This window comes from Cupressus sempervirens, chromosome 6 (genome assembly GCF_028749045.1).
Source record: "Cupressus sempervirens isolate cs-2001-9-10 chromosome 6, ASM2874904v1, whole genome shotgun sequence".
Classification (NCBI taxonomy): domain Eukaryota; kingdom Viridiplantae; phylum Streptophyta; class Pinopsida; order Cupressales; family Cupressaceae; genus Cupressus; species Cupressus sempervirens.
The window spans coordinates 468,794,985-468,821,056 of NC_143123.1; the positions used below are offsets into that span (position 1 = coordinate 468,794,985).

The window sequence follows — 26,072 nt, forward strand, 5'->3', positions numbered from 1 at the left end:
ACCAAGCAAAATATTAACAATGTCTTTTCTCTATTGAATTTACTCATTTAAAAAATAGAAAATATAAATTAAAACAAAAACAAATAAAAATGAAAAAATGAAAAATAAAAATAATAACGGAGTAATCAGCTAATTTAAAAATTGCCACAAGAAATATTTTTATAAATTTACATGTGCCATACACTGCTATCCTTTGTCCCGAAATTTTGACTAACTTTGAAAAAATCTAATAGACGGCTAAGAAAACTCTAGTTCCCTCTGGAAGGAGGTAACAGAAACCTAAAACCTCGACAACTAATTAGGGTAAACAATTATAGTTCCCGTTAGCTTGGCTTTTCAGCCGAGGAAGCTCAATTCTTTGCCTTATTTGAACTCATCCAAAATAGGGTATGGGTTCCTACAAATTTTTGTTGTCAAACACCTATTGACTGTTTGCTCGTTTATAGTAAATTTTATTTGGCTGTTCCGAGGACAAATTGAGAAACGCAGCATAGGATTGATAAGGTATTTTCTGCTCTGTCCTCCGGAAATGCACCCAAGATCATTTTTTCTATTTTTAGATCTTATTCAAAATCCATTTCCCGTATTTGAAACGTAGCAGCAGTTATCTTTAAAGTCCAAATAAGGTTAATAGAACTCAAGATAACATTCAAGTACGATAGAGAAGACTACGCGTGCTTAAAATTCCTGCCGACTGAGTTTGATAAACTCTGCTTTAAATGTGCTGCATCTATAATTTTTATCGCTTAAGGGCCTATTCAACAAAACTCATTTTGGTGCGTATTCTACCGATATGAGACTGCACAATGTTAAAGGCATTCTGTCAAACAATTTGTTTGCCTTTGAATGCCTTTACAAGTCACATGGGTTATAACTGTTACAAACTCTTAGAATTTGGGTTTTGGTTACTTGTATTCAATACCTTCAAACACATGAAGATATCGCTGAATGCTTTTCTTCCATTAATGCACCTCCGCAATTTCCAGCATTAGTTGTCCTTTTCAGAGTCAGAGAATATGTGTGATATGTTTGACAGTTCTGTCCGCTACGGTTTTCCCCCATCTCCCGGTACCCCCACCTAGATACGGATAGGGCTTTGCTTCTTATGTGTAAACAACTGGCTCCGCCTAAGCTATTGATTCTGGGTCATATAATGATGGCTATTCAAAAAGCTCTGATGATCCCCACCCAACTCGATGAGCCAACATTTTTATGCTTTCTGCTTGTCGAACAGAGCTGACACAGGCATTCAACCTTTTCTTATCTCTTCTGATCCCAGTCCGGGGAATTGATCCAGGAATTGGAACAAGTGTCTGCATTGTGCTTACACCATTGTTAATAATGTTGCAGTACACAATAACAGATAAAATATTGTTTGTTTTCTGTATAGATTGTGTTAGAACTCAAATGAGAATATGCTTGCTTTGAATTTGGATTCAAGCGATCAAAACTGTTGCTTGCTTGAATGTGAAGATTATTTGAGAAGAGATGTCACCGAGATTAGCGCACGAGGTCACCGGTATACCTTGGAGGAAGTTTGCAGGGGAGTTTTGGCGTCCGGCATGTATTTGGTTCAAGTTCATATGCTTCATGAGTGTTTTAGACAGTTATGTTGGTGGTATAACAATGGTTAGTCTCTTGACGTTTTGTTATTCTCCTTTATGTAATCTTCCTCCCCTATTCTATGTAGAAATCAAATTATTATACGAAGCAAAAGTATAACTCATCTGTTCTAGATTCCAATGCTTTCTTAGCCCCTATGTCATATTTATTCTAATGATTTCTTTATTACTTCTTTCGTGTTTATTACTTAAACCAAATACAGGAAATATTATCTTTAGAAAATGCCAGGTTTTTTTTGATTAAATATTGCATCTGACCTGAAGCCTGGCTTAATGTATGTTGTTGACTACGCACAGCCAATGGGACCTAGCATGCTTCCTACGTTTAATATTTCAGGGGATGTTCTTCTCAAAGACAAAGTATCTGTAAGATATGGAAAGATAAAGCGAGGTGATATTGTTCTTTTGCGCTCACCAGAAGATCCAAGGAAGCTTGTTGCTAAACGAATTACAGGCATGGAAGGTGACTCTATGGATTCTCATAATACTGAGCACGGAAAGAAAAATCAGCAAATTATTGTAAGATTTGCAACCTTTATACCGTTGCAGTAGATTTCCTGAGTTAAATAAATGAAAATGATTCCTGTGTTTCTGTCTAGGTACCAAAAGGGCATGTATGGGTGGAAGGTGATAACCTCTCTGTTTCAAACGATTCAAGGAATTACGGGGCTGTTCCTTGTGCGCTTATAGAAGGAAAATTATTTTTTAGGGTAAGCTGACATGTTACAGATTTGTATTATGTTTTTTAAAATTAAAAAATCACAGACCATTCGAGTCTGTTTTGAAGAACTCTTATGTTGTAATTGTACTTGTAAAGTAGGATTGAGATAGTTATTGTAGCTTGTAATTTGCTGCCTACTTTGTGTGAACAAGCGGAAATAACTGAAAGGCTTATCAAGAGGAACAATCCAAGGTAGATGTGCATAAATGAAAAATCCTAAAAAATCAACTCCTTTATGCGGCATTATCTTTGTTAAAACAGTACACTAGTGTGTGTAGACACTAAGAAATGGTCAACAAATGTGGCTCCCTTTTTTAGTGTGATTTTTCATACTAGAAATAAAGACAAGCTGTAAAAACAAAAATAATAAGCACAAAACACAGCAAATACCCTGGGAAAATCCTCCAACACGAGGGTGAAAAACCCAGCAACAACAATATCACCTTACTGATGAATAAGCAGAAGTCTGATTTACAATTCGCACAAACTAGGCCAAACTGAAGAAAACATAACAACACTTCTCTCAATGTTAATCCACAAACCATAGCAATCTCACTGCAGCAATCAATTATAATAATTTCTATGTATGTGCAGACCATAAAAATACTTGTTCAATATCCTATGTCATAAGAAAGGAATGTCAATCATTACTATGAATGCCGAAAATCCCCTTGATGCAAATGCTCATCTTTAGAGTCAAGAATCTTCATTGTCTTACCAACGAAGAGTTGATGTATTATCAAATGAATAGTCGATGCATAGCAAAGGTAATCGCTGATGTTACAGTTGAAGCGACTGGGTGTGTTGCTACGAAGAGAGACAATGCTATAATAATTTCTTTCACTACAATGAAGATGAATCAACTTCACAAGGATGTTTATTTATATCAAATAAGTGAGATTTATATAACTTCTGCAACACGATAACATCAAAAGATAGCTCCTGCAGCTATATAACATCACTACTCCCTCTTAGCTAGGGAGCTGTATTTCCAGATATCCATGTCATGGAGTCTCCTCAATATGACATCCACAATGTGGTAACGTCATTGAGCACGATAACATTAAAAGATAGCTCCTGCAGCTATATAACATCAACATTCCCTCTTAGCTAGGGAGGAATATTTCCAGAGATCTATGTCATGGAGTCTCTCAACATGGCACACACAATGATTACACCCTTTGTGGAAAAGAGTTAATCATGAAGCTTTTCAATGTGATAACACCATGGAGTCACTCAACATGATGTCCACTGTGGATACTCCCATGTGTGGAAAGAAGCATGTGCTCAAGTGCTCATCACATAGTCACTCGATGTGATGCCGTCATAGAGTCTCTCGACATGACGTTCACCATGACTACTTCCACGAGTGGAAAGAGCAACATCTATTAGAGGGCTTTTACCCCATATTTCTCTGTCTTAGAGAAATATGCATTTTAGCATATAGCATCAATGATTCTGAGACTCCCCCTCAACAAGAGAAGCATTCTCCACAACACCAAGCTTGTGTTGAAAATGTGCAAATTTCACTCTTGATAGGGCTTGGTGAGAATATCAACTGTCTAATCATCAATGGAAATGTACTTAGAGTTGAATTGCTTTTCTCAGCAGCATATCTCTAATGTAATACCACATCTTTGATGTAATGATATTTGATCTCCACATGTTTTGTTCTATCACGAAACACTGGATTGACTGAGAGCTTCACACAACTTTGATTATCACAATGTATAACAGTTGGTTCCAATGTTTGACCAAACAATCCCGCAAGAAGCTTTTAAAGCCACACTGCTTCTCGAGCTGCTACACATGCTGCGATGTATTCAACTTATGTAGTGCTTTGTGCTACAGAGGTCTGCTTCCTGCTACACTAGGAAATCATGACAGACCCCAAACTGAAGCAACATCCAGAGGTGCTTTTCCTATCAGAATCAGAATAACCTTGCGACTTCAGATCTTTATCGGAAGTGTATCTCAAAGTCATCCCATTGTGCCATGCAAGTATCTCAAGATATGCTTTGCTGCAACTAGATGAGTTTGTCTTGGCTCACTCATGAGCTAATTGAGAGTACTCACCGCATAACAAATATCTGGTCTAGCATTCACTAGATACATCAAATATCCAATCAACTGTGTGTTCACTAGAGAATGTTTGATTCATTGTCAACAACTCAAAAAGGTCTTTTGTCTTTTAGCATGTCAAGCGTTACCTACTGCCACTTATTATTTGTAGAAGGCCCAAAGCTTGTTGCTCCCTCATTATATAAAAGGGAATTCAAGGCCTTATTTTCTGGCTTCGAGTGATCCAAATGGGTCTTAGGAGGTCATGGAAAAAGTGTTGTATATCTTGTAAGCTTCTAATGACAAGTCTCTATTACACTAATCTGTATTTATGTTCATGAATACAGTTAATATAGTAAAGAAAATATGATTCCAGCATATCTTTGAATCAAAGTTAATGATTTCCAATCTGTCTCCAGTACTTGTGTCTAAAATCTTATGAAATCAACGGTTAATGACCTTCTGGCTGTCTTTGCACTGTGTTGCTAATGTGTGTTTGATTTTTTGATTTCCTATGAAGTAAAGGGTTAATTTTTTTAATCTACACACAGATTTCATATGAAGTAAAGGGTTGATTTTTTTAATCTACACACAGATTTTATATTATGCATATTGGATGAACAGTTATAGCTTGTAGCTCATCGTCAAAGCTTGGTTAATGTGAGACATCAATCAAGGGGATTCTGTATGTTACTGAATAACACATTGCAGTTGTTTCATTATTTTTGCTTTATTCTTCACTCCATCTGCCGTAGGATAGGCACCGATCCTTCTTTTCTGTTTTACAACTTCGACACATCTTTAAAAATCAGGAAGTGTTCCCTTTTCATGTTATAAAGTTTTAGGTTTGTTCTAGTTTCAAATTTTAGGGTAAGAATCATCTGTTTTCAAGCTGCTGATGTCACTGAATCAAAGGATATAGCCAAAACCAATTAAAATCACACATTTTTTTGATTTGTTATGTTGAGAACACATCTGTCATAGTACCCCCTTGAACTGGAATTGGGGCTATAAGAATATTGGTAAAGGTACACCTACCTAGATTTAATAGAGCCTAAAATGTAGAGGATTAGATCTATAAGATTTCCACAATCCATGAAAATGAGTTTTAATTTCTGGATTAGATTGTGTATAATTTTGTACCATCAACGTTTTGGATCATACTACATGATCCACCATCAGGATGCAAGAGAATGCAAGAGAACAGGAAGAACAAAAAAATAAAGTTTCTAATTTTATTGTTCTTCCTGTTCTCTTGCATTCTCTTGCATCCTGATGATGGATCATGTAGTATGATCCGAAATGTTGATGGTAAAAAATTATACACAATCTAATCCAGAAATTAAAACTCATGTAGAGGATTGTGATCAAAGCCTTATCTTTGATCAAATCCTGTACAATTGGGCACTGTTCCAAGTTCTCGTTGATTGAAATTGGCTACTTAATAGAGATTAATTGAACAATCAGTTGGAACAACCAACAATGTGTAAAGTAGGTGTAGTTGTTTGAGTTACCAAGTTCCCAGCTGTTACCTTTTTCTTCAGTTGTGAGAGGTGAAAAGATTGTAGTTCTCTGTGTACAGAATATTAAAGTGATAGCATTTCTTGCTTAATATGGTGGAATTTTTTCATCTTTCAGATACATAATGTATCAGTTTGTGTCATGTAATGAGATAAATCATTTGCACCATGCAATATTCTTGGAGAGAAGCAGGGATTATTAACTGCATCACATCGCGACCACAGGAGACCAGACTGGAAACATCTTTCAAAAGAGTAGGGAAATTTCTGTCTAAAAGAAGAAATGTGTTCCATGCTGAAATATTTTGCTATGAATTTAGAAGTACTTTGCAAAGTAGGATAAATTGTTTTGGCATATTTTTTTCCTTCTTTTTGACTTTCAATTTTATGGAATGCTTCAAAAACATGAAACCTGGAGGGCCTTGGTATTTAGAAGATTTATGCTTAAGAAAAATGAATTGCTTAATCTTAAAGAACCTGGATGGATGGCAGATGCCTTTTAATGTTGAAGTTGAATGGCCTATTTTAGAGATTCACGAGTGCGTAAAATGGATGGATTGAAATATATTTACTTTGTTGCAACAAGGTATCAATTAAGGCCTTAAAATATTTAAGAATTGGATCTACATGCCAGTCTTCCAATTTTCCAACAAGTAAATGATTAAGTTGAATTGGCATTTAATATATTTACTTTAGTTTATTGATATTGGTTAAAATGTGTTTTTTCTCCAGGATTTTGTTTTTTAAGCAAGCACTTATGCATTTGAGTTATTTTACATTGTTCCCCATTGTGCCTCTTCCAGATCTGGCCAACTGAAGGATTTGGGCGCCTGAAATGAAGCTGTTCTTCAATACAGTTTCTTCAAGGTACACAAACCATTAGAAGCATCTGATTTAATTGGTTATTGACTGAGCCTGAGATGGTTGCAATATTTTTTTGGTACCCGTGCAACATAAGAGTAAGTTATAGGTATCTTTTTAATTTTCTGTTTAATTACTTAAATTTGCTTTCACCTGTTAAAGCAGTTTGAGCTGTCAGAAGCTTTTGTTAATTAATGAGTTAAAACTATTTCTGCTGAGGCAGATTCCCTTTGGATTTCTCCATAATATTTTTGATAAAGTTCTTACATTGACAATGTTAAACCTGTAGGTGGCATTAATTTTCCACAGCTCAATAGATTAAGTGTTCGTGATTCTGGCTTAAACTGTGTGTGCTTTTTTTGTTTGATGTTTCAGACCACACCCAGTGTTCCATCATCAGGGAGAGGAAAATGTGTAGTAGGATGGCAGAACTAGCTATAGAAGAGATAGAAGGGGTGGGATGAGGAAAATATTAGAAATAATATGTTAAAAATAACAAACCAGATGAACAATATCACAAATTATTCTGAGACCTGAAATACCCTGGGAAAAATCCTCAAAATTGGAGGAAACAACCCAGCCCACAAAAACTTGTGAATTTTATTGCTAAAAAAAGGTTACAGGGCTGAGATAAAGGAGTGATTAAATCATTACAACTGAAGATTTCCGAGAAATACAAGAACAGGAGAAAATTCTTCTCAGTTGCTCGAACAAATAGCGGAGAAGTTCTGTCTCTAAACAACTAATACATATTCCAAAAATACTAAGAACTCATCTATCTTCATGCAGAAGGTTAACATTATGCAGAATGGTTTTCTTCACAAAACCAGAACCACAAAACTTTTCTTCACTGTAGTCATGTATCCTTTTATCTCACAACAAGAGAATTATCATATCAAAACTTGAACCGCTTAGATGACGGAAGAGGCAAGTTGCGCGTGTTTGGTATCTTGTGCTAGATAACAAGAGTAACGCCCTTTACAAATAACGACAGACAAGAGGAAAATTCCAATGGTAAGAGGAACGTTTTGGTTACCACCGAGCAAAGATGAAGAGAAGAGCTGTCGATGGCTACAGGTAATTAAACCCGACAGTTATCCAGGTTGAAGGTCACATGTGCATCATGGTAGGTGTTCAAGCTGTGTGTCATCTTGGCACTGATGAAGCCAATATCATCATTATTGACCGGCAGAAGTTACACTTGTCGAGACAACCACATTTCTACACTAACATTGAAGATGTTAGTATCCTGTTAATCATAAATAGAAATATTGGGTGATATTCAACTTGAGAGGATAACTGTGATTACATACAAGTCATAACACAAAAGCTTAGCATTTCATATGAAGCTATTAAATTTAACACTCCCTCTTAGCAAATACGAAATTAGCTGTAAGCAATCATGGACACAATAAACATGATGATAAGAAAACAATTTCATGGAATCACTCAACATGATAGTCCTGTAACAATTTTCTCTCTATTCATAATCATGGAATCACTGAACATGGTAAGGCTATAATAGTTTTACTCTTATTCAAAATCATGGAATCACTCAACATGATAACTTGTAATTGTTTACTCTTATTCAAAATCATCAAATCACTCAACATGATAACCTGTAATAATTTGCTGTTATTCATAATCATGGAATCACTCAACATGATAACCTGTAATAAATTAATCTTATTCATAATCATGGAGTTACTCAATATGATAAACTTGAAAGGATCTCAGCAAGCCTTGCATCACAAATTCTCTCAACATGATGCAATCATGGAATCTCTCAACATGACATCCAACTCTAATCACATAATCTCTCAATGTGATGTCATCATGGACTCACTCAACATGATGTTTACTTCTCAAAGTGAAAGAGTTATTATATTCTTATTAGTTTATTCATGATTAAAGAAAATCAGACTCAACAAGAAGGTAAATTATTACATTATTTCCAAGACTCAATCCTAATAGAAGTGTCAAATTCAACCTAGCCTAGCCTGTCTCGAAAATAAGAGAATTTCACCTTAGGTAGTGGCTTGGTAAGAATATCAACAGTTTGGTCATTTGTATCGACATATTGCGGCTCCACTGCCTTACGAAGCACCATATCCCTCAAGTAATGATTCTTGATTTTTATATGCTTGGACTTGTCATGGAAGACATGATTAATGGAAAGCTTAATACAACTTTGATTATTACCAAAAATTATGGTAGAGTCCAAGGATTCTCCAAATAAACCACCAAGAAGTTTGCGAAGCCATACAACATCTCGAGCTACTATGCAAGCTGCAACATATTCAGCTTTAGCTGTGCTTCCTGCTACACCAAGAAACCATAGCAGATCCAAGGCTAAAACAAAAACCTGAGGTACTCTTTCTGTCCAAAATGCATCCAGCCCAATCAGAATTAGAGAACTCATAAAGATGATGAACATTAGAGCAATAAAACTTCCAACCATACTTTAGTGTGCCCAAGACATATCTCAAAACATGTTTGGTAGCAATGAGGTGAAATTTCCTAGGTTTACACATAATCTGACTTAACGTGTTGACTGCATAATATGTGTCAGGCTTTGTATTGACAAGATACATAAGAGAACCAATCAGCTGCCTATAAAGAGTGCAATCAATTAAATTTGAACCAGCAGGAACTTAAAATTTGCCTCAATAAGTGTCACATTTGGCTTACAATCAAGCGTACCAAGTCACTTAAGAATGTCTACAGCATGGTTTTCTTGGCTAAGAAAAATCTCACTAGACTTTTACCAAATTTCCAACTCAAGGAAGTAATGCATTAAACTAAAATCTTTCATTTCAAATTCAAAAGTCAAGCCTTTCTTACATTTAGCAATCAACTCATCTTCGCCAGTAATAAAGCAATTATCAACATAAAGAACTAAAATCAACATAAAGTCATTATACCTTTTGAAATAAAGATTTGGATCAACCTCATTCTTCATAAATCCCAAACTCAAAATTTAACCATCAATACGCCCATACCAAGCCCTAGGAGCTTTTTTAAGGCCATACAATGCTTTTTTCAGCTTGCATACATGAGAATCTTTGTCATGAATGATGAACCCTTCTGACTGTTCAACATAAACTTTTTCATCAATGACACCATTAAGGAAGGCTGTCTTGACATCTATTTGGTGTAGTTTCCATCTTTTAGTAGCTGCAATTGCGATGACAGCTTTGATAGAAGTGTATCGAGCTACAAGAGCGAATGTCCCATCATATTTATTCTTTCTTTTTGAGAGAAACCTCTTGCTACAAATCTAGATTTAAGTTTCTCCACGCTGCCATCAACATGTTAAATTTTGAACAACCACTTAGAAAAGATAATTGATCTACTTTTTGGACAAGGTACAATCTCCCAAACATTATTTTTCATAATAGATTTATATTCTTCCAGCATAGCATATTTCCAAACCTGCTGTTCTATAGCTGAATTATAACAAGAGAGCTCAGAGTCAATGATATTCCACATTAAAGCGACATACTCATCAAATTTCTGAGGCCTTTTACTTTCCCAAAAAGTTGCATGAGGGGCTGAATAGTTTTCAGCATCTCGCATGATATTTCTTGCCCACAAAGGTCTCTTCTTTTCATTCATCTTGACACTCGGACTTGCATTTGAATCAATCTGATTTTTAGGAGGAGGGCAATTTGAAGGAGGATCCTCCCTCTCAGAGTGGCTGGGAGAAGATGGAACAACAAGGGAAAGATTTTGAGGATTGACAGGTTCTTCCATTTCAAAATTGTCTACACTCAATATTTTCTTCAAAGGATCTACATTCAATATTTTCTTCAAAGGATACATTTCTACTAAGCTCAATCATCTTTTGTCCTATAATGTAAATTCTATAAGCTTTAGATGACACACTATAACCAATAAAAAACCCCTTCTTACCTGAGGGTTCTAGTTTGGATCTTGTCTTTGGGAACATGAATATAAATTGAACTACCAAAAACTTTAAGATTACTTACATCAGGTTTAGAACCAGAGAAGGCTTCTTTCGGAGTCATATTATTTAGAATCTTGTGAGGACTTCTATTTTGAACATAAACTGTTGTTCTGCATGCCTCAGCCCAAAGAAAAATCGTCAGTCCCTGATCAGGAATCATGGCTCTTGCTGCTTCAACAATGGCCTTGTTTTTCCTTTCAGCTGCTCCATTCTATTGAGGATTGTAAGGTACACAAAACTCCCTCTTAATTCTTGCTTCAGCACAAAAGGATTGAAATGCATAAGAAATGAATTCACCTCCATTATTTGATTTGAGAGTCTTTATTTTCTTATCTGAAAGGTTTTCAACAAGTGCTTGAAATTCCTTTAACTTGGAAAGAGCTTCATTTGATTCTTTGGATTTAAGAAAGTAGATCTATGTCTTTCGAGATAAGTCATCAATAAATGTTACATTGTACCAAAAACTGCTTAAAGAGGCAGAAGACATGGGAACGCAAATCTGAATGAATTAGCTCTAGAATATTCTTGAACATACTTTTGCAGAAATAAAAAGGACTCTTGGTATTTTTCCCCAATGCACAACCTTTACATATACATGAGCAGCACTAAGCTTAGGAAGACCTACAACCAGTTTGTTCATTGAAGAAAGTGATTTGAAAATTAGATGACCGAACCTTTTATGCCATAACAAAATGAAAATATCACTAGATGCACCATGATTTAAGACTTGAACTTGATTTGCTGAAAGTTTATACAAACTTTCATGACGTTTCCCAATCACATGAGCTGAATTAAAATCAGAATTTTTCCTCCAAGCAACCACTTTACCATCAGTAAAAGCCACATTAAATGCTTTGTCATCTAAAGCAGAAATAGAAATTAAGTTTCTTTTGATTCCGGGACCAAGTAGCACATTGCTAAGATAAAGAGGAATACCAGAAGTTAAATTGAAAGAAGTGTTACCACCCCCTTTGACAGAGTACAATGCATCATCACCAATTATGACTTGTAAGTGAGAATCCTCTTCAACTAAGTTTGAAAGATGCTTCTTGTATCTAGAGATGTGACGGGATGCACCACTATCTATCACCATGTGTTGCAATCAGCTGGAGCACTGCTAGACAAGGCAGAAATGAATATTGAATCCTTCTGAGTTATCACTAGAATCTTTGGAAGGGGAAGAATCCTGTTCGTTAATGATTGCTGCTTGATATTTAAATTTCATAGAGCAGTTTCTGGCAAAATGGCCATACTTTTCATGTCTAAAGTATTTCACCTTGGACATATTTCTCTTCCTTTTAAAATTAGAAGAAGAGGAGGAAGGATACTTATCATCAACCTTTTTGAAATTCCTTTTTCTCCCTCTTCTGCTTTAAGTATGTGCAACAAGAACTTGATCCTCTACATTATGTGATTTCCAAGAGTTCCCTCTAGCCTTCAGCTTATATTCCTCTTGAATGCAATATGATCTTAGTCTATCAAAGCTAGGATACTGATACTGCCTGGAAAACCATGGAGGCAGAAGCTGAGGTAGACGGGTGTGCAGAGGTGTGAGGAAGCCCTGTGGGTGCCGTACGGATGCCATCCGCATGTATCTAGATGGCATCCACAGGGCTTCCGGATGCATCCGGGCACCTTCGTGGGAAAGCCATGGGAATGAGAACAAAAAAATACTTTTTCATTTAAGATTGATTTAAAACATGTGCTTTTTTGCGTTATAATATCATTTTTTGGACCAAACCCTAAAATGACCCTAATAGAGGCTTTGAAATCATTCAGCCATCACTTGGTTTGCAGCTGGGTTTGCTCTTCTCGTTTGGCTTCAATTTTGGCATTTTGAAGGCAACTTGATTATTTTTGAAGAGGAATGATTGTAGGGCAAGAGTTGGCTTTCATAAGTTCATTAAAACAGTAAGAGGTAAGCATTTTATCCTATTCTTGAATGTTTCGATGAATTTTTTCAAGTCAGCGAAGAAAAAATTCAAGTTTTTTTCATTTAAAAATAAAATAAAAAATTGAGAAACAAGTTTAGGTATCTATTTGAATGGTTTTGGACCATTGTTTTTTTACTTGTATGCTTGATATTCATAGTTTTTTAATTGATATAAATTTATTTAATTTCTTATTATAGAAAGAAACTACTTGTACTGTGTAGGAATGGTAGCCACTGGTAGTCAGAGTTCAGTGGGAGGACAAGCTTAGAGTTCAGTGGCAGGGCAAGGAGGGAATAATCTCAAAATTGATTTAGGATCTCTTCTATGGAGACATACAACAAGAATATCACAGGTTGTAGGTGGTGGCTCATATATTTGGAGTTGTAATTTTTGTCAAAGTAACAAAGGAAAGCCTTTCAATAGCTCTTATTCTTGGGTAAAGCTTCATTTCATGGGCCCTACTGGTAACGGTTTTGGAATGTGCAAAGGTGTAGATGGGAAGGGGTTGTCTAATGCACATATGGCTTCGTATGTAAAAGAAGAGGCTGCTGTTCATTTGGTTAAAAGATTGAAAAAGAGAAATTTTCAACATCCTTCCTCAAAAAAGATCAAAATGCAACCACCCATTGAAATGGAACCTATTTCATCTTCCAAACATCCATTCATGCAAGTACCCGTATTGGGGAGGAGGATGAACAAGAAAATTTTGCAGCAGCCTGGAAAATAGGCCCATTGCACTTTGCATTTAAAATGGAGGCAAGAGATCCTGCTGATGAAGCCATTGCACGTTGCCTCTATGCTAATGGCATTCCTTTTAACTTGGTAAGATTACCATATTGGAAGGAAATGGTAAGAGCCATCAAAGAAGCATCAGATGATTATACAAGTCCTAGGTATGAAAAGGTGTGTACTACACTCTTGCAAAAGGAGATATTTTCTATAGAGAAAGCACTTCAACCCATTAGAAATTCTTGGAAAACTTCGAGTTTGACAATTGTGTTTGATGGTTGGAAAGATACAAGAAACAAGCCATTAATTCATAGTGTCCCCCAAAGGGGCAATGATTCTAAAGACAATTGTCAAGGCGAGGTGAAACATTCACAATTCATCTCTGATATTCTCATTGAGGCCATAGATGTGGTGGGTAGTGAGAATGTGGTCTAGGTTGTTACAGACAATGCAAAAAATTGCAGGGGAGCTGGTGCTTTGGTTGAGGGTCGGTATGACCATATTTTTTGGACACCATGCATTGTACACTCCCTCAACTTGATTATGCAACAAATTGGCACTCAAATAGATTGGGTGAAGCAAATATATGAAGAGGGAGAGGACATCCAAATGTTTGTGACTAACCACAACATGTCACAATACATTTTTAGAACATACTCACGATTGGAGTTACTTAAGGTAAACTAGTTTTTTGCAATTATTAAATTTCATGGATTTGTAATTTAGTTAATATTTATAAATTTATTATCAATTGATATATTGTTAACTTGTGTAGGTAGCTTGGACTTGTTTTGCATCTCATACCTAAGTTGCAAATTCGGCCCCTTTGTGCTATCGTTTCCAGGTATGAATCGCATAAAAAACGGATACGATAAAAACACCTTCCAGATTCACCATGGATTCTTTTTTTGCTAAGCTGAAATGTTTCAATGAGAACCCCCCCAAATCCGGTCGAAGCCAACATCTGTTCAAAAATTTCCAAAACAAATCTGGTTGGATTCGAATGATTTTTGGAATGTGTTCTTTCTACAACAAATCTAGATGAAAGTTTAATGATTCTAGGAATGTTTTTCTTAGGCTGCACAATTTTGGGAACAATTTTCCCAATTCGATAGCGGTAAAAATAAACTTCTAATTCCTTGCAGTAGGATTTGATAGTTAAATAGAGGCCATTTTAGTATTTCGTCACAACATAGGTCATTTGTAGAGGGCATTTTGATCGTTCGTCGTTTATAGGAGGACGAAGGGCAGCCAGAAGCAACGGACGGGTCATGGCAACAATATTTGTTTGCATAGCCGCGTATGTGTTTGCAAAGCCCTGCAGGCTGTGATCAATGCTTTCTAATGTTTTCTAAAGTTTTTTAAGAATAATATTTTTCAATATGAAGAGTATTTATTTCCTAAAGGTTTTTAAAATAATAGGTAATAATAGTTGAGATTATAGTTTTTATGCAATTCATAGTAATCTATTCTTTGTGTAGTCGTTAATGAATAAATTAATAAATTATAACTTTTAAGTAATTATTATTCAAATTCAAGAATATAGTTTAGTATTTACCATCTTCTTTAACTTAAGAATATTATTTTCAATGTTGATTAACTTATATTCACATATTGAAACATAATAAGTCAAATTAATTTTTAATGTTTTTTAATATGATTTTTTTATATAATGTTCTTGAATATGTTTATCGATTTATTTTAATATATTAGATTTTAACAATGTCCATTTACAATACATACAATATGATTTATTTAATTAACTTTAATTTTTGATATTTTAGCTTTAATTAAACTTACAAAGTTAACAATGTTTATTAATTTATATTCATATATAATGAAATTTAATATGTCCTGCTAATTTATAATGTGTTTCAATATGTTTTTTTTATTTATAAATATTTTTCAATGTTTATTAATTTATTTTCATACAATGGAAGTTAACAATGTTAATTTAAAATATTTATAAATATAATTTAATTTTAGCATTTTAGATTATAGTAAAATTAAAAATAACAAATATAGGCTAAATTGTTTTTTTTTTGACAGGGACTAAATTATTATATTGTATAATAATATATTAATAAAATAATTTAAATATTTAAAAAATAGTAATAGAAATGTTAAAATTTAAATAAATAGTAATATAAATCTTGTATTATAAATTATAAATTATAAATTATATTTTGATAATTGATCAAATATTTCAAATTTATTATTTAATAATTGGTTTTTGAAATCTTTGTTAATAGGATAATGGCAACTAATGTTAGCTTATCGACCTTCAAAACCGATCCAAACTCACCTTGATGGAAATATGTACAAATGATAAAACAAGTAAAAGGGGGTGGAACATTTGTATGGATATGCAATTTTTGTAATGTGAGGTACAAAAGTTCATACAGTCGTGTGAAAGCCCATTTATGTGTGATTACCCAACAGGGTATCAAAGCATGTCCTGGAGAGGATGGTAATGGATTACCACCTCAACAAATTGCAGGATATGCTAGAGAGCAAGAGGAAGCATATGCAAGAGTTTCCCGTGGCACAAACCATCCTTTGAAGAAAGGGAAGAGATCAAGTAGGCAACCCCCTCCATCTCATGACTTCCCTGATGTTGTAGTAGAGAGCCACCCATTTTTGGATAGAACTGAAGAAGAACATGTCAATGTAAAGAGAAGCAAGGGGCCATTAGAGAGAGCATTTAAGAATGATGCAGGAGAGATTGTAGATCAAAGTGTTGCAAGATGTTTATATGCAAATGGTTTTTCATTTAATGTTGTACGATTCCCATATTGGCAGGATATGTTGAGAAAAGTAAATGAAGCTCCAGAAGGGTACATGGAGCCAGGATATGGGAAGGTGCGTAGCACCTTACTAGCAAAAGAGGTAAAAAACATAGACACTGCCTTGGCTCCTATTAGAAACTCATGGAAACAAACAGGGGTGTTAATTATTTCTGATGGCTGGAAGGATGCCAAAAATCGGCCATTAATCAACGTGATTGCAGTGTGCCTTAAAGGAGCAATGTTTCTTAAAGCTGTGGATTGTGAAGGGCAAGTAAAGGATGCACAATTTATCACCAACATCCTTATACAATGCATTCAGGATATTGGCCCTCAAAATGTTGTCCAAGTGATAACGGATAATGCAAAGAATTGTAAAGCTGCAAGGATGTTGATTGAGATGCGGTTTGAGCACATATTTGGACACCTTGTGCAGTGCACTCTCTAAACCTTATGCTACAAAAGTTGGGTAGGAAAATAAATTGGATGAAAGAAACATATGCAGAAGTTGAAGAGATCCAAATGTTCATCACAAACCATCACATGTCACAGGCCATTTTTAGATCATTTTCGCAGTTGGAGTTACTAAAGGTAATTGAAACACTTCAACTTTTGAATTTTTTATTTTACTTTAGTAAGTATAAATATAGTTTTCAAACTTGAACGCATCTTTGAATTTTAATTTTAATTTTTTATGTTGAATTGGTTGTTGAGACCCGATTTGCATCAAACACAATCGTCTTGAGGTGACTTGTGAAGGTGCGAGAATCACTTGCAAGCATGGTTATTAGTCAAAGCTGGTCACTATAGAGGCAATCCAGTACTGAGAGGGCAACAAACGTAAAATGAATGATCCTAGATGACACTTGGTGGGAATGAGTGGAATATCTTCTTAGTTTCACTGAGCCCATCATGAGTATGATTTGTTATACCGACATGGATCATCCATGTTTGGGAGAGGTATATGATGGAATTGACTTGATGCTTGAGAAAATGAGATGCATCATCAATCAAAAGAAGCAACATCCTGAAGAAACTATCCTCAAAGAGGTGCAGACAATTTGTGTTGAGTGGTGGAATAAAATGACCACCCCACTTCATCTTCTTGCATTTGCCTCCCCACTTCATCTTCTTGCATTTGCCTTGACTCCCAAATTTTATAGCGATGAAATTCTTGCTATGCCATCAAGGGTGCCACCATACAGAGATGTGGAAGGTAGTGAAGGATGCAGGGAAGCACTTACAAAACTCTTCCCGGATCGTGAAATGGAGAATATAGTTACGAGTGAGTTTGCTGATTTTGTAGCTTCCAATGGTCAAAGTGCTTCCACTTTCCGTGACAAGTATACGAAGGATGCTCATGCTTGGTGGTACCTTAATGGCCATACATCACCACACCTCCAAACACATGCAATCAAAATTTTATCACAAGTAAGATCTTCTATTTTATAGCACTCTATAAATTTTTATTTTTATTGTTTACTATTTGTAAAACTAACAAAAAATATTAACTTTAATTTGCTTAACAATTTTTTATGACTCTCCCTTTGTTTCAAAAGGTTGCTAGTTCCTCTTCATCTGAGCGAAATTGGAGTACATACTCCTTTATTCACTCAGTGAAACGCAATCGATTGGTGGCAAGTAAGGCAGAAGAACTAGTTTATGTGCATTCCAACTTGTGCCTTCTAACTCATAGTCACAATGAGTACAAGGAAGGGGGCATAAAGTATTGGGATGCAGATTCAGAGAGAACTGATTTGGATTTTTCAGCTGCAACACAATCTTTACTGGACGTGCAGATGGATAGCAACTGTCCTAGTGCAAGTGGTTGTGGGGTTGCATGTGATTCTAATCTGCATGCATCATCTATTGTCAATATGATGTTGATGAACTTATATGATGCGTAGTTGGTAACTACTCTGAAGATTGATGCTGCAGTTAATGAGATGATCAACACCATGCATTCAGCCACTCACAAAATTGCCGGCAATTAGGAATAGCTTTCTTTAGTTTGTTTTATTTAATCTTCGTGTTGTCTGCTCCATGCAATAAGGCAAATTGCTGTTTCAGTCATTGGTCATCATTTACTTATTGTTAGCTAGTTAAACCTCAATTCATTCCCTTGATTAGTGTAGTTTTTACGTAAATTTCTCCATGCATGTTAATGCATACTGGGCAGTTCAGCAGTGAGAGCATTTGATTGCTCTTCTTCATATATTTTACAGTCTTATGCAGTTCGAATGATGTAATCAGAAGTTCAAAAAATAATAAATCCTATTTTTCTACCTCATAACAGAGTATGTTCTGTTCAGAATTACGATTTCTTTTTTGTTTTGAATATTGATTTTGCACTGTTGTTTTACTTTTCTGTGCATTGCTGCTTTTCGGTCTTTACAACTACTAGACGTGTTATTTTAATGTTGACCCAACAAACATTGAATTTCAATTCAATATATCTATCATAAAATTCAAGTTTTGACATATTGATAGTAAATTAGTATTATCATATTTTGAATTAGTAATATTAATGAAAATTCTGAGTTTTGTTTATCATGCATGATGTGTTATTCTAAATTTTTAAGGCTTCAAATATTGATATAGTTATGATTTTTGTTTTTTATTTTTTATTTTCTTTATTAGCGTACCCAAATGTACCTAACTTCCCCCAAAAAATGTGGCGTACCAGCGTACCGTATCCACGCACCTGTATCCGTACCCGTATCTGTATCGGCAACTTAGTCTCATACTATTGTTATGAGATGGCTTCTCAAGGTGAAAGATGCTTTGAGCCAAATGGTCATTTGTCCTCAATGTGGTGTGTGGAAGGTTTCAAATAAAAAAAGAGCCCTAAAGATTAGGGGAATGATCTTGGATGAACGTTGGTCGGTTCGTGTGTAAAATGTATTGGATATTACCGAGCCCATCATGACTATGCTTCGCTTTGCCAATACAGATACACCTTGCTTGGGAGATGTATATGATGTCATGGACACCATAGTTGAGAAGGTAAAACATGCTATACAAGCACATGAGAGTGACCCTACAAAATGTCAATGTAGTCGGAATAAAGTAACTATTATGTTAGTATTTGTTAAAGCTAGTCGGGTTGGGTAGTTAGGTGGCAAGGAAATGCGTCAATTGGTTTCCCACTAACCGACCCTTCTATAAATGACTAGAGCATTGGTATTGTCTTCACGTTGGTTTTTGGTATTAATAAAGAAATCATTTCCTTGCCTACTAGTATTGTGGTATGAATGGTATGTTCTAAGCTTCACTTCATATGTATTAATTGGATTATTTTGTATATCTGTGAGAAAGTGTGTGATATTCCAATCTACATTTTTGGCGCCGTTCCCTAAGGTCGAACTTGGAGGTTGGCAGGATGAAGTAATGGGAAGGCCCTTTGTACTGCTCATCCAAGTAACAAATAGTGACGAGGAAGAGAAGGAAATAACCAGGGAAGATCAGTTGACACGTGATCTAGTAACGGCCTGGGAAGTTGCGGTTGATCGGTACGTACAAAGGGATGCTCGTGAGAGAGTGGTCCTTGAAGGTACGGTATGCGACAAACGTTAGGTACCGCCAGCAGTGTACGGTCTCCTGGGAGAGATCCCTCACCTATTAGCACGAAATTTGTTATGAGTGGAAGAGGAAAGAGTGGAGACACAAAGGGAAAGGAGGAGACAACAAGTACTACAACAATTTGCGGAAAGGAGGACAAGGGAGTGCGAAGAACGTGAAGATTCCAAAAAAGGAAACAAACATGAAAAAGATTCATGCCCTTGATTCCTAACATATATCCCAGGCGAGAAGAAACTGAGGAAGAAGTCGCCTTGAGGATACTATGTCTCTAACAATAGGAGGAGAGACGTCATAACTAGAAAGGAGGACAAGGGGATTCCACGAGAATCCACGAAGGGTTGATTCGAAATACAATTGAAGTTATAGCAAATTTGGTCATCTTTGAGACACCAACAAGGAAGTTGGGATACAAAAACCCAGAGACACCGGCAGGAAGAGACTTCCAACAGGAACAAAGTCAAGAAGAGGGGGATACTTTCAGCAGTTCCTCCTCGAGAACGAACTTCCAACCGGGAGGGAGTGTTCCATTCGGTAGTGTTCCATCCGGAGGTGGCGTTCCATCGGGAGGTGTTCCATCATGAAGTGTTCCATCGGGAGGCATTCCATTGGGAGGTGTTCACATAATGGCAATAGATAAGCAAAAGTTACCAAGGTTCACAGGGGACGGCTCGGAGGACCTTGCTCGCCATTGTAAAACATGTATAACAATATTGTAGGCGAATGGACAAAATGAAGAGACGAAATGACTAAAAGCCTTTCTGGCCACATTAAGGGTTATTGATTAGTATACAGACCTGGAGGTAGGAAAAAAAAACACATGGAATAACATCCGCACAGCCTTCGAGGAAGAATTCAGACTCCTGAGAGATGCCAATGAAATAGTAATGGAGATCTACAACACAAGACAAGGGAAGAGTGAATTTGTCAAGACTATAGCAGAAGAATGAAAGAGCTGATAGGAAAACTAGATAACAAGCTGGCAGATGGACTAAAAAAATGATGGTTCATAGAAGGATTACCACCATCTCTTAGGAGAAAGATGAAGATAGTCCCACCGTCGACCTTTGTAGATGCGTGTACCCGTGCCATGGACATAGAGAGCGAGAGTAAAACTTCCAAGGCAAGAAGGCATGGAAGTTCAAGTGAAAGCTCGGACGAGAGTGAAGAAGAATCTAAAACCATTCAAGCCCTGAGAAAAGACTTGAGGCGTTTGATGAAGGAGGTGGCAGGGAGCAAGGAGGAAAAGAAAGAAGAGAACCTTGGTGTACGGAGTGTGAAAAAGAAGGCCATACTAAGGGAGCATGCCCGAAGAAAGCATTTTGTGAGATCTGTCAGGTATTGGGGCACGAAATTAAAGATTGCCCCTATAATTTGAAAACAAGGAGCACCCAAGTGTTCCTGACCCAAGGGGGGTAATCCACACCTCCTTCCACTCCGTCGAAAAACATAAATATAGAAGCCTGACCAGGAGGATACAAAAACAATAGGAGAGGAAGCAACAATAATAGTAATAATTATAGCAATAACAACACACCATGGTGGCCACTCCAGTATGATTCCAAGGGGAGGCCGATGATTCAATGTAGGAGATGTAATGAATGGGGACATTTTGCACGAGATTGTCAAAGCGGTGGCAGACAAAATGGAGGAATGCTCTGCAAATGGTGTGGACTTGGCAACCATGAGGATGCAAATCGCCTGAGACAGAAGGGAGTAAATATGCTAGACATTGATGATCCAGAAGGCGAGATTCTTGCAGTCACTAGGATGCAGGGCAGAAAATTAACCTATCCGGATGCTACTATAGAAACCGAAAGATTTCAGGAAACAAAGAAACACATTCAAGATAGCATGAGAGAGGAAGGAAAGGTAAAATCAGAGAAGTCTACTTCAAATAGAGGTGTAACGAATATTGTGCGGCAAGTACTGGATACTGCTATACCAGTGAAAATAAGTGATTTATTAGAAACATTACCCCAACTACAGGTAGCACTAACACAAGGGGAAAACCCAAAAGGGATAACCTCAAAGAAAGAGGAGGGAGAAATATAGACAGAATACTATACACTGTTCACCATAGGGATGGGGAGAATACTAGCGGTTGTGGAGATGGAAATACTAGGGTGCAAACTCTCAAATACTATTGTGAATGGAGGTTCCAGTGTGAATGTCTTATCAAAAGAAACATGGAAGGAAATAAGGAAACCTACACTCTAGCCCCGGACATTTCAACTAGTGGGAGTCGACTAACATGGAATCAAAAGTATAGGAATGTTGATGGGACAAAAGGTCATAGTTGATACGCAATAATTTTTCCTAGATTTTGTGGTTACCACCCTAGAGAAGAAAGGATACGATGCTCTACTAGGAAGGGGATGGTTAGTTGTAGCAAAAGCTACCCATAACTGGAAGCAAAATACTCTATCTATTGAATCAAAAGGAAAAAAGTACATCATAGACCTCAAGAACCAGTTAGTAAGCCAAGACCTGGCATCATACTCAGAAGGAGAAGACTATGGAGGGATAGAACCAGATGAGGAAGGAGTCCTTGGATTAGGGGAATGCTCAGAAGATGACACAAGTTCCCTTAATGGATTATTTCATTGGCAGATGGGAGACTATGAAGTTTTCCATGCGGAATGTAATATGTTGAAAGTACGAGAATCTGAGTCAGAGGAACAATACCCGGAAGGGTACACAGAGTATAAGGAAGGTATGGCAACTCTCAACAAGACACCTATACACATTTTTGAGAAAAAGGTGGAATACAAAGAAGCCAAGCTTCAGGCGCTAAATCTCGAAGAAGAAGATCAACCTAAGGAAATATGGATACGAGATGATTGGGAACCAGTTTTGAAAGCGGTAGCCCTTAGAATCTTCTTGGAGTATAAGGATGTCTTCGCTTGGACATACAAAGAGTTGAAGGGAGTACCTCCAGAATTGTGTTCGTCGGATTCCATTGGTACCTGGAGCAAGACCACTACGGAAAAGACCTTATAGAATGAATAAAAACTATGCAGATAAGGTCAGGGAAGAAATCACAAATATGTCAGAAGTAGGAATAATATTCAAAGTACAAAAAAGTGAATGGGTATCTCCTGTAGTCATATCACTCAAGAAGGATGGCACTCAAATTTTGATGTGTAGATTTTAGATGTTTGAATGCGGTAACAATAAAAAACCCATTTCCCATCTTGTTTACAGATAGCATTTTGGAGGAGGTAGTCGGTCATGAGATGTATTCCTACATGGACGGATTTTCAGGATATAATTAGATTAACATTGTGGAAGAAAAGCTAAAAACTACATTTGTGGTTGAAGACGGGGTGTATGCCTATAATAGGATGCCTTTCGGACTATGCAATGCACTAGCTATGTTCTAGAGGTTCATACTACATATCATTGATGGAATGTCTGTGGGGAATTTCAAAGCATTCCTAGATGACTAGTCGATCTACAGTGGACAAGAGCAACACCTCACAATTCTGGGAAAATGCATGGAGAAATGTCGAAGAGCAAGATTAGCTCTCAATCCAAAAAAATACAGGTTCATGGTTCCACACAGGAGACTGCTTGGACACATTGTGTGCAAAGAAGGACTAAAGACAGATCCTGATAAGATCAAGGTGATTTTGGAAATGGAAGCGCTGTCCAATGTAACAGGTATCAAGTCATTTCTGGGTCATGTGGGATACTATAGAAGATTTATAAAAGGATTTGCTGAAGTATCAATGCCACCAGAAATATTAACTAGGAAAGGTGAGTGATTTGGGTGGAAAGAAAAGCAGGAAGAGGCTTTCCAAGAACTGAAGAAAAGATTAGTCGAGGCCCCTATTCTCATATATCTTGACTCGGACAAAGAATTCTGCATCCATGTGGGCGCCTCCAATTATGTAATAGGTGCCACTTTGGCACAAACAGGGAAGGAAAGGCTGGATCATCTTGTATATTTTGCAAGCAGGTTCCTCCCTAAAGCAGAGTGTAACTACAGTACCATGGAACAGGAAGCATTAGGAATGGTGTATGTAGTGCAGAAATTCAGACATTACTTACTAGCTACACCCTTTGCATTTTTTGTGGACCACCAGGCACTAATGTACTTAGTAAATAAACCGGTGATTCAAGGGAGAGTAAGTAGATGGCTAATTCTACTGCAAGAATTTACATTTAAAATTATAGTAAGGTCGGGAAGATCTCATGTGATTGCTGATCAGTTGTCAAGAATCAAGTCAGGGGAAGCTTCTGGTAGTGGGGTGTGAGGATTTTCTAGATGCACACTTATTTTAGATTGCAGTGTTACCTCAATGGTACGAAAAAATTGGACACTACTTATCAACAACAACCTTTCCAAAGGAGATGCCTACAACAGAAAGGAGAAAAATTGCCTTAAAAAGTAGCACATTCTAGCTAATTGAAGGGTTATTGTACAAAATGGGGCCAGACAAAATACTAAGGCGATGTGTAATGGAGGAAGAAATTCCAGGGGTTCTAAGTGAGGGCCATGAAGGGCTAGTAGGAGGTCACATGGGACCGGATACTACGGCGAGGAAGGTACTGCTGGGAGGACTACTGTGGCCGACATTGTTTGCAGATGCTAGGAAATGGGTATTGAGTTGTGACACTTGTCAAAGAGCAGGAAGACCACTCAAAAGAGAATTCATGCCATTATTTCTGACCAAACCACAAGAATTATTTGAGCGGTGGGTACTAGATTTTGTAGGAGCCTTACCCATAAGCAAAAGTCATCGTTGTAAGTACATAGTAGTGGCAACAGAGTACTTAACGAAATGGACCGAAGTATGGGCTCTTCCAGACAACATTGCTCTCAGCACGGCTAGATTTTTGTATAAACAAACAGTCACCAGATTCGGGATTCCACTCTAGTTAGCAAGTGACCAGGGAGTACATTTTTTCAATCATACCATCAGGAGGATGACAAGCGAGTATAAAATTTTTCATTCTTTCTCCAATCCTTATTATCCAAGAGAAAATGGCCAAGTAGAGGCCATGAATAAAGTAATAATGGCAATCCTATATAAAACTTGTGGAGTAGAAGGGTTGGATTGGGAAGAATGGATCCTAGCAGTGGTTTGGGCATATAGGATTACGTATAAGGCCATTACTGGACTTATCCTCTTTTCACTGTATGGACAGGAGGCCGTGGTACCAATGGAACATGTAGTACCAAGCTTATGGTGGCAATCAAAAATAGATTGGGAGATGAGGAGAGCCTCAAAGAAAGATTATGTACTTTACTCAAACTGGATGAAAAGAGGACATTTGCCCAGTGGAGTACAAAGGTGGCCCAACAAAGGCAAAAATTCTGGCATGACAAACATTTAAAGAAAATGAATTTTAAACAAGGACAATTGGTATTAAGGTACAATGGGAAAAATGAAATAAAACCAGGAAAATTTAAATTCCGATGGTTAGGACCATTTAAAATTATTAGAAATAAAATCAATTGGAGTAATAAAGTTATCTACTTTGGATAACAAACCTATCAGAGACCTAGTAAATGGGTCTAAGTTAAAAGTGTATGAAAAAAAGAATATATCGGCAAGTAGCTATTTTATAATTGCAGAAGAGGAAAAAGTACGAAAAGCAAAAAGTGGAAGTGATCAAGAAGGAGAAATTGAACAGAGTCCTTATAAAGAGTCACTAAACATCACGATAATTGACAGAGAAGGAGGACAGGATGAAGTAGCTTACCTAGCCGTACGAATATCCGTATGATTCGAAGGAAAGGTGGAAGGAGCGGGTGAGGAGATATCCGTACGACCATCCATACGAAGGAGAGTGGCTGTACTAGAGCAAACCACAGAGAACCACGTATGAAATAATGTTCAAAAGAATAAGGTACAGGAGGAGATATTTTCATCCGTACGACAACTTTTCTTAGGCATACGGCAACCCTTCTTATCCGTACGACAACTAGTTGCATCCATACGACAACCATTCTCATCAGTACGGCGGCAATTCTCATTAGTATGGCAGCCAGTTGCATTTGTACGGGAACAAAGTTCGACATCTAGAGGAGCATCCATACGTGCATCCGTACTGTAGGGATGCATGGAAAGTAAGCAAACATATGCATCCGTACAACAACAACAATTTAGAGGTGATTGTTGTGTACAACAAACACAAACGACCCTCAGAGTACGTGAGCAATCCGTACAAGTATGAGTATCTGTACGCGTGGAAGTAGAAGTTGGTTACAAGCAACTACTGCAAAAGGACGGCTAGTACAAGTGGCATATACAGTTAGTTCAACAGATTTGCGAAC

At 36.8% G+C, this 26,072-nt stretch overlaps 2 protein-coding genes across 16 annotated transcripts in view; both read left to right on the plus strand.

The window, feature by feature from the left end:
- Positions 1 to 200: 200 nt before the first annotated feature.
- Positions 201 to 26,072, plus strand: part of LOC149553084 (Peptidase S24/S26A/S26B/S26C family protein) — a 67,148-nt gene continuing 41,276 nt past the window's right edge. For 8 of the 15 annotated variants that reach the window (XR_016353021.1, XR_016353018.1, XR_016353019.1 and 5 more), the window contains exons 1-5: positions 261 to 504; positions 1,474 to 1,629; positions 1,920 to 2,141; positions 2,222 to 2,332; positions 6,728 to 6,791. Coding sequence is in view for 5 of the 15 variants with exons in the window: in XM_089788598.1 (XP_089644724.1) it covers positions 1,489 to 1,629; positions 1,920 to 2,141; positions 2,222 to 2,332; positions 6,728 to 6,763 (510 nt within the window). In the remaining 10 variants the exon portion in view is untranslated. Of the gene's footprint in view, positions 505 to 1,473; positions 1,630 to 1,919; positions 2,142 to 2,221; positions 2,333 to 6,727; positions 6,884 to 26,072 lie in introns of all 15 variants that reach the window. The other 7 variants (XR_016353024.1, XR_016353023.1, XR_016353017.1 and 4 more) reach the window with 3 other exon arrangements.
- Positions 24,218 to 24,670, plus strand: LOC149553085 (uncharacterized). The gene has a single exon (XM_089790282.1). It carries the CDS (start codon positions 24,218 to 24,220, stop codon positions 24,668 to 24,670), a length of 453 nt encoding a protein of 150 aa, XP_089646408.1.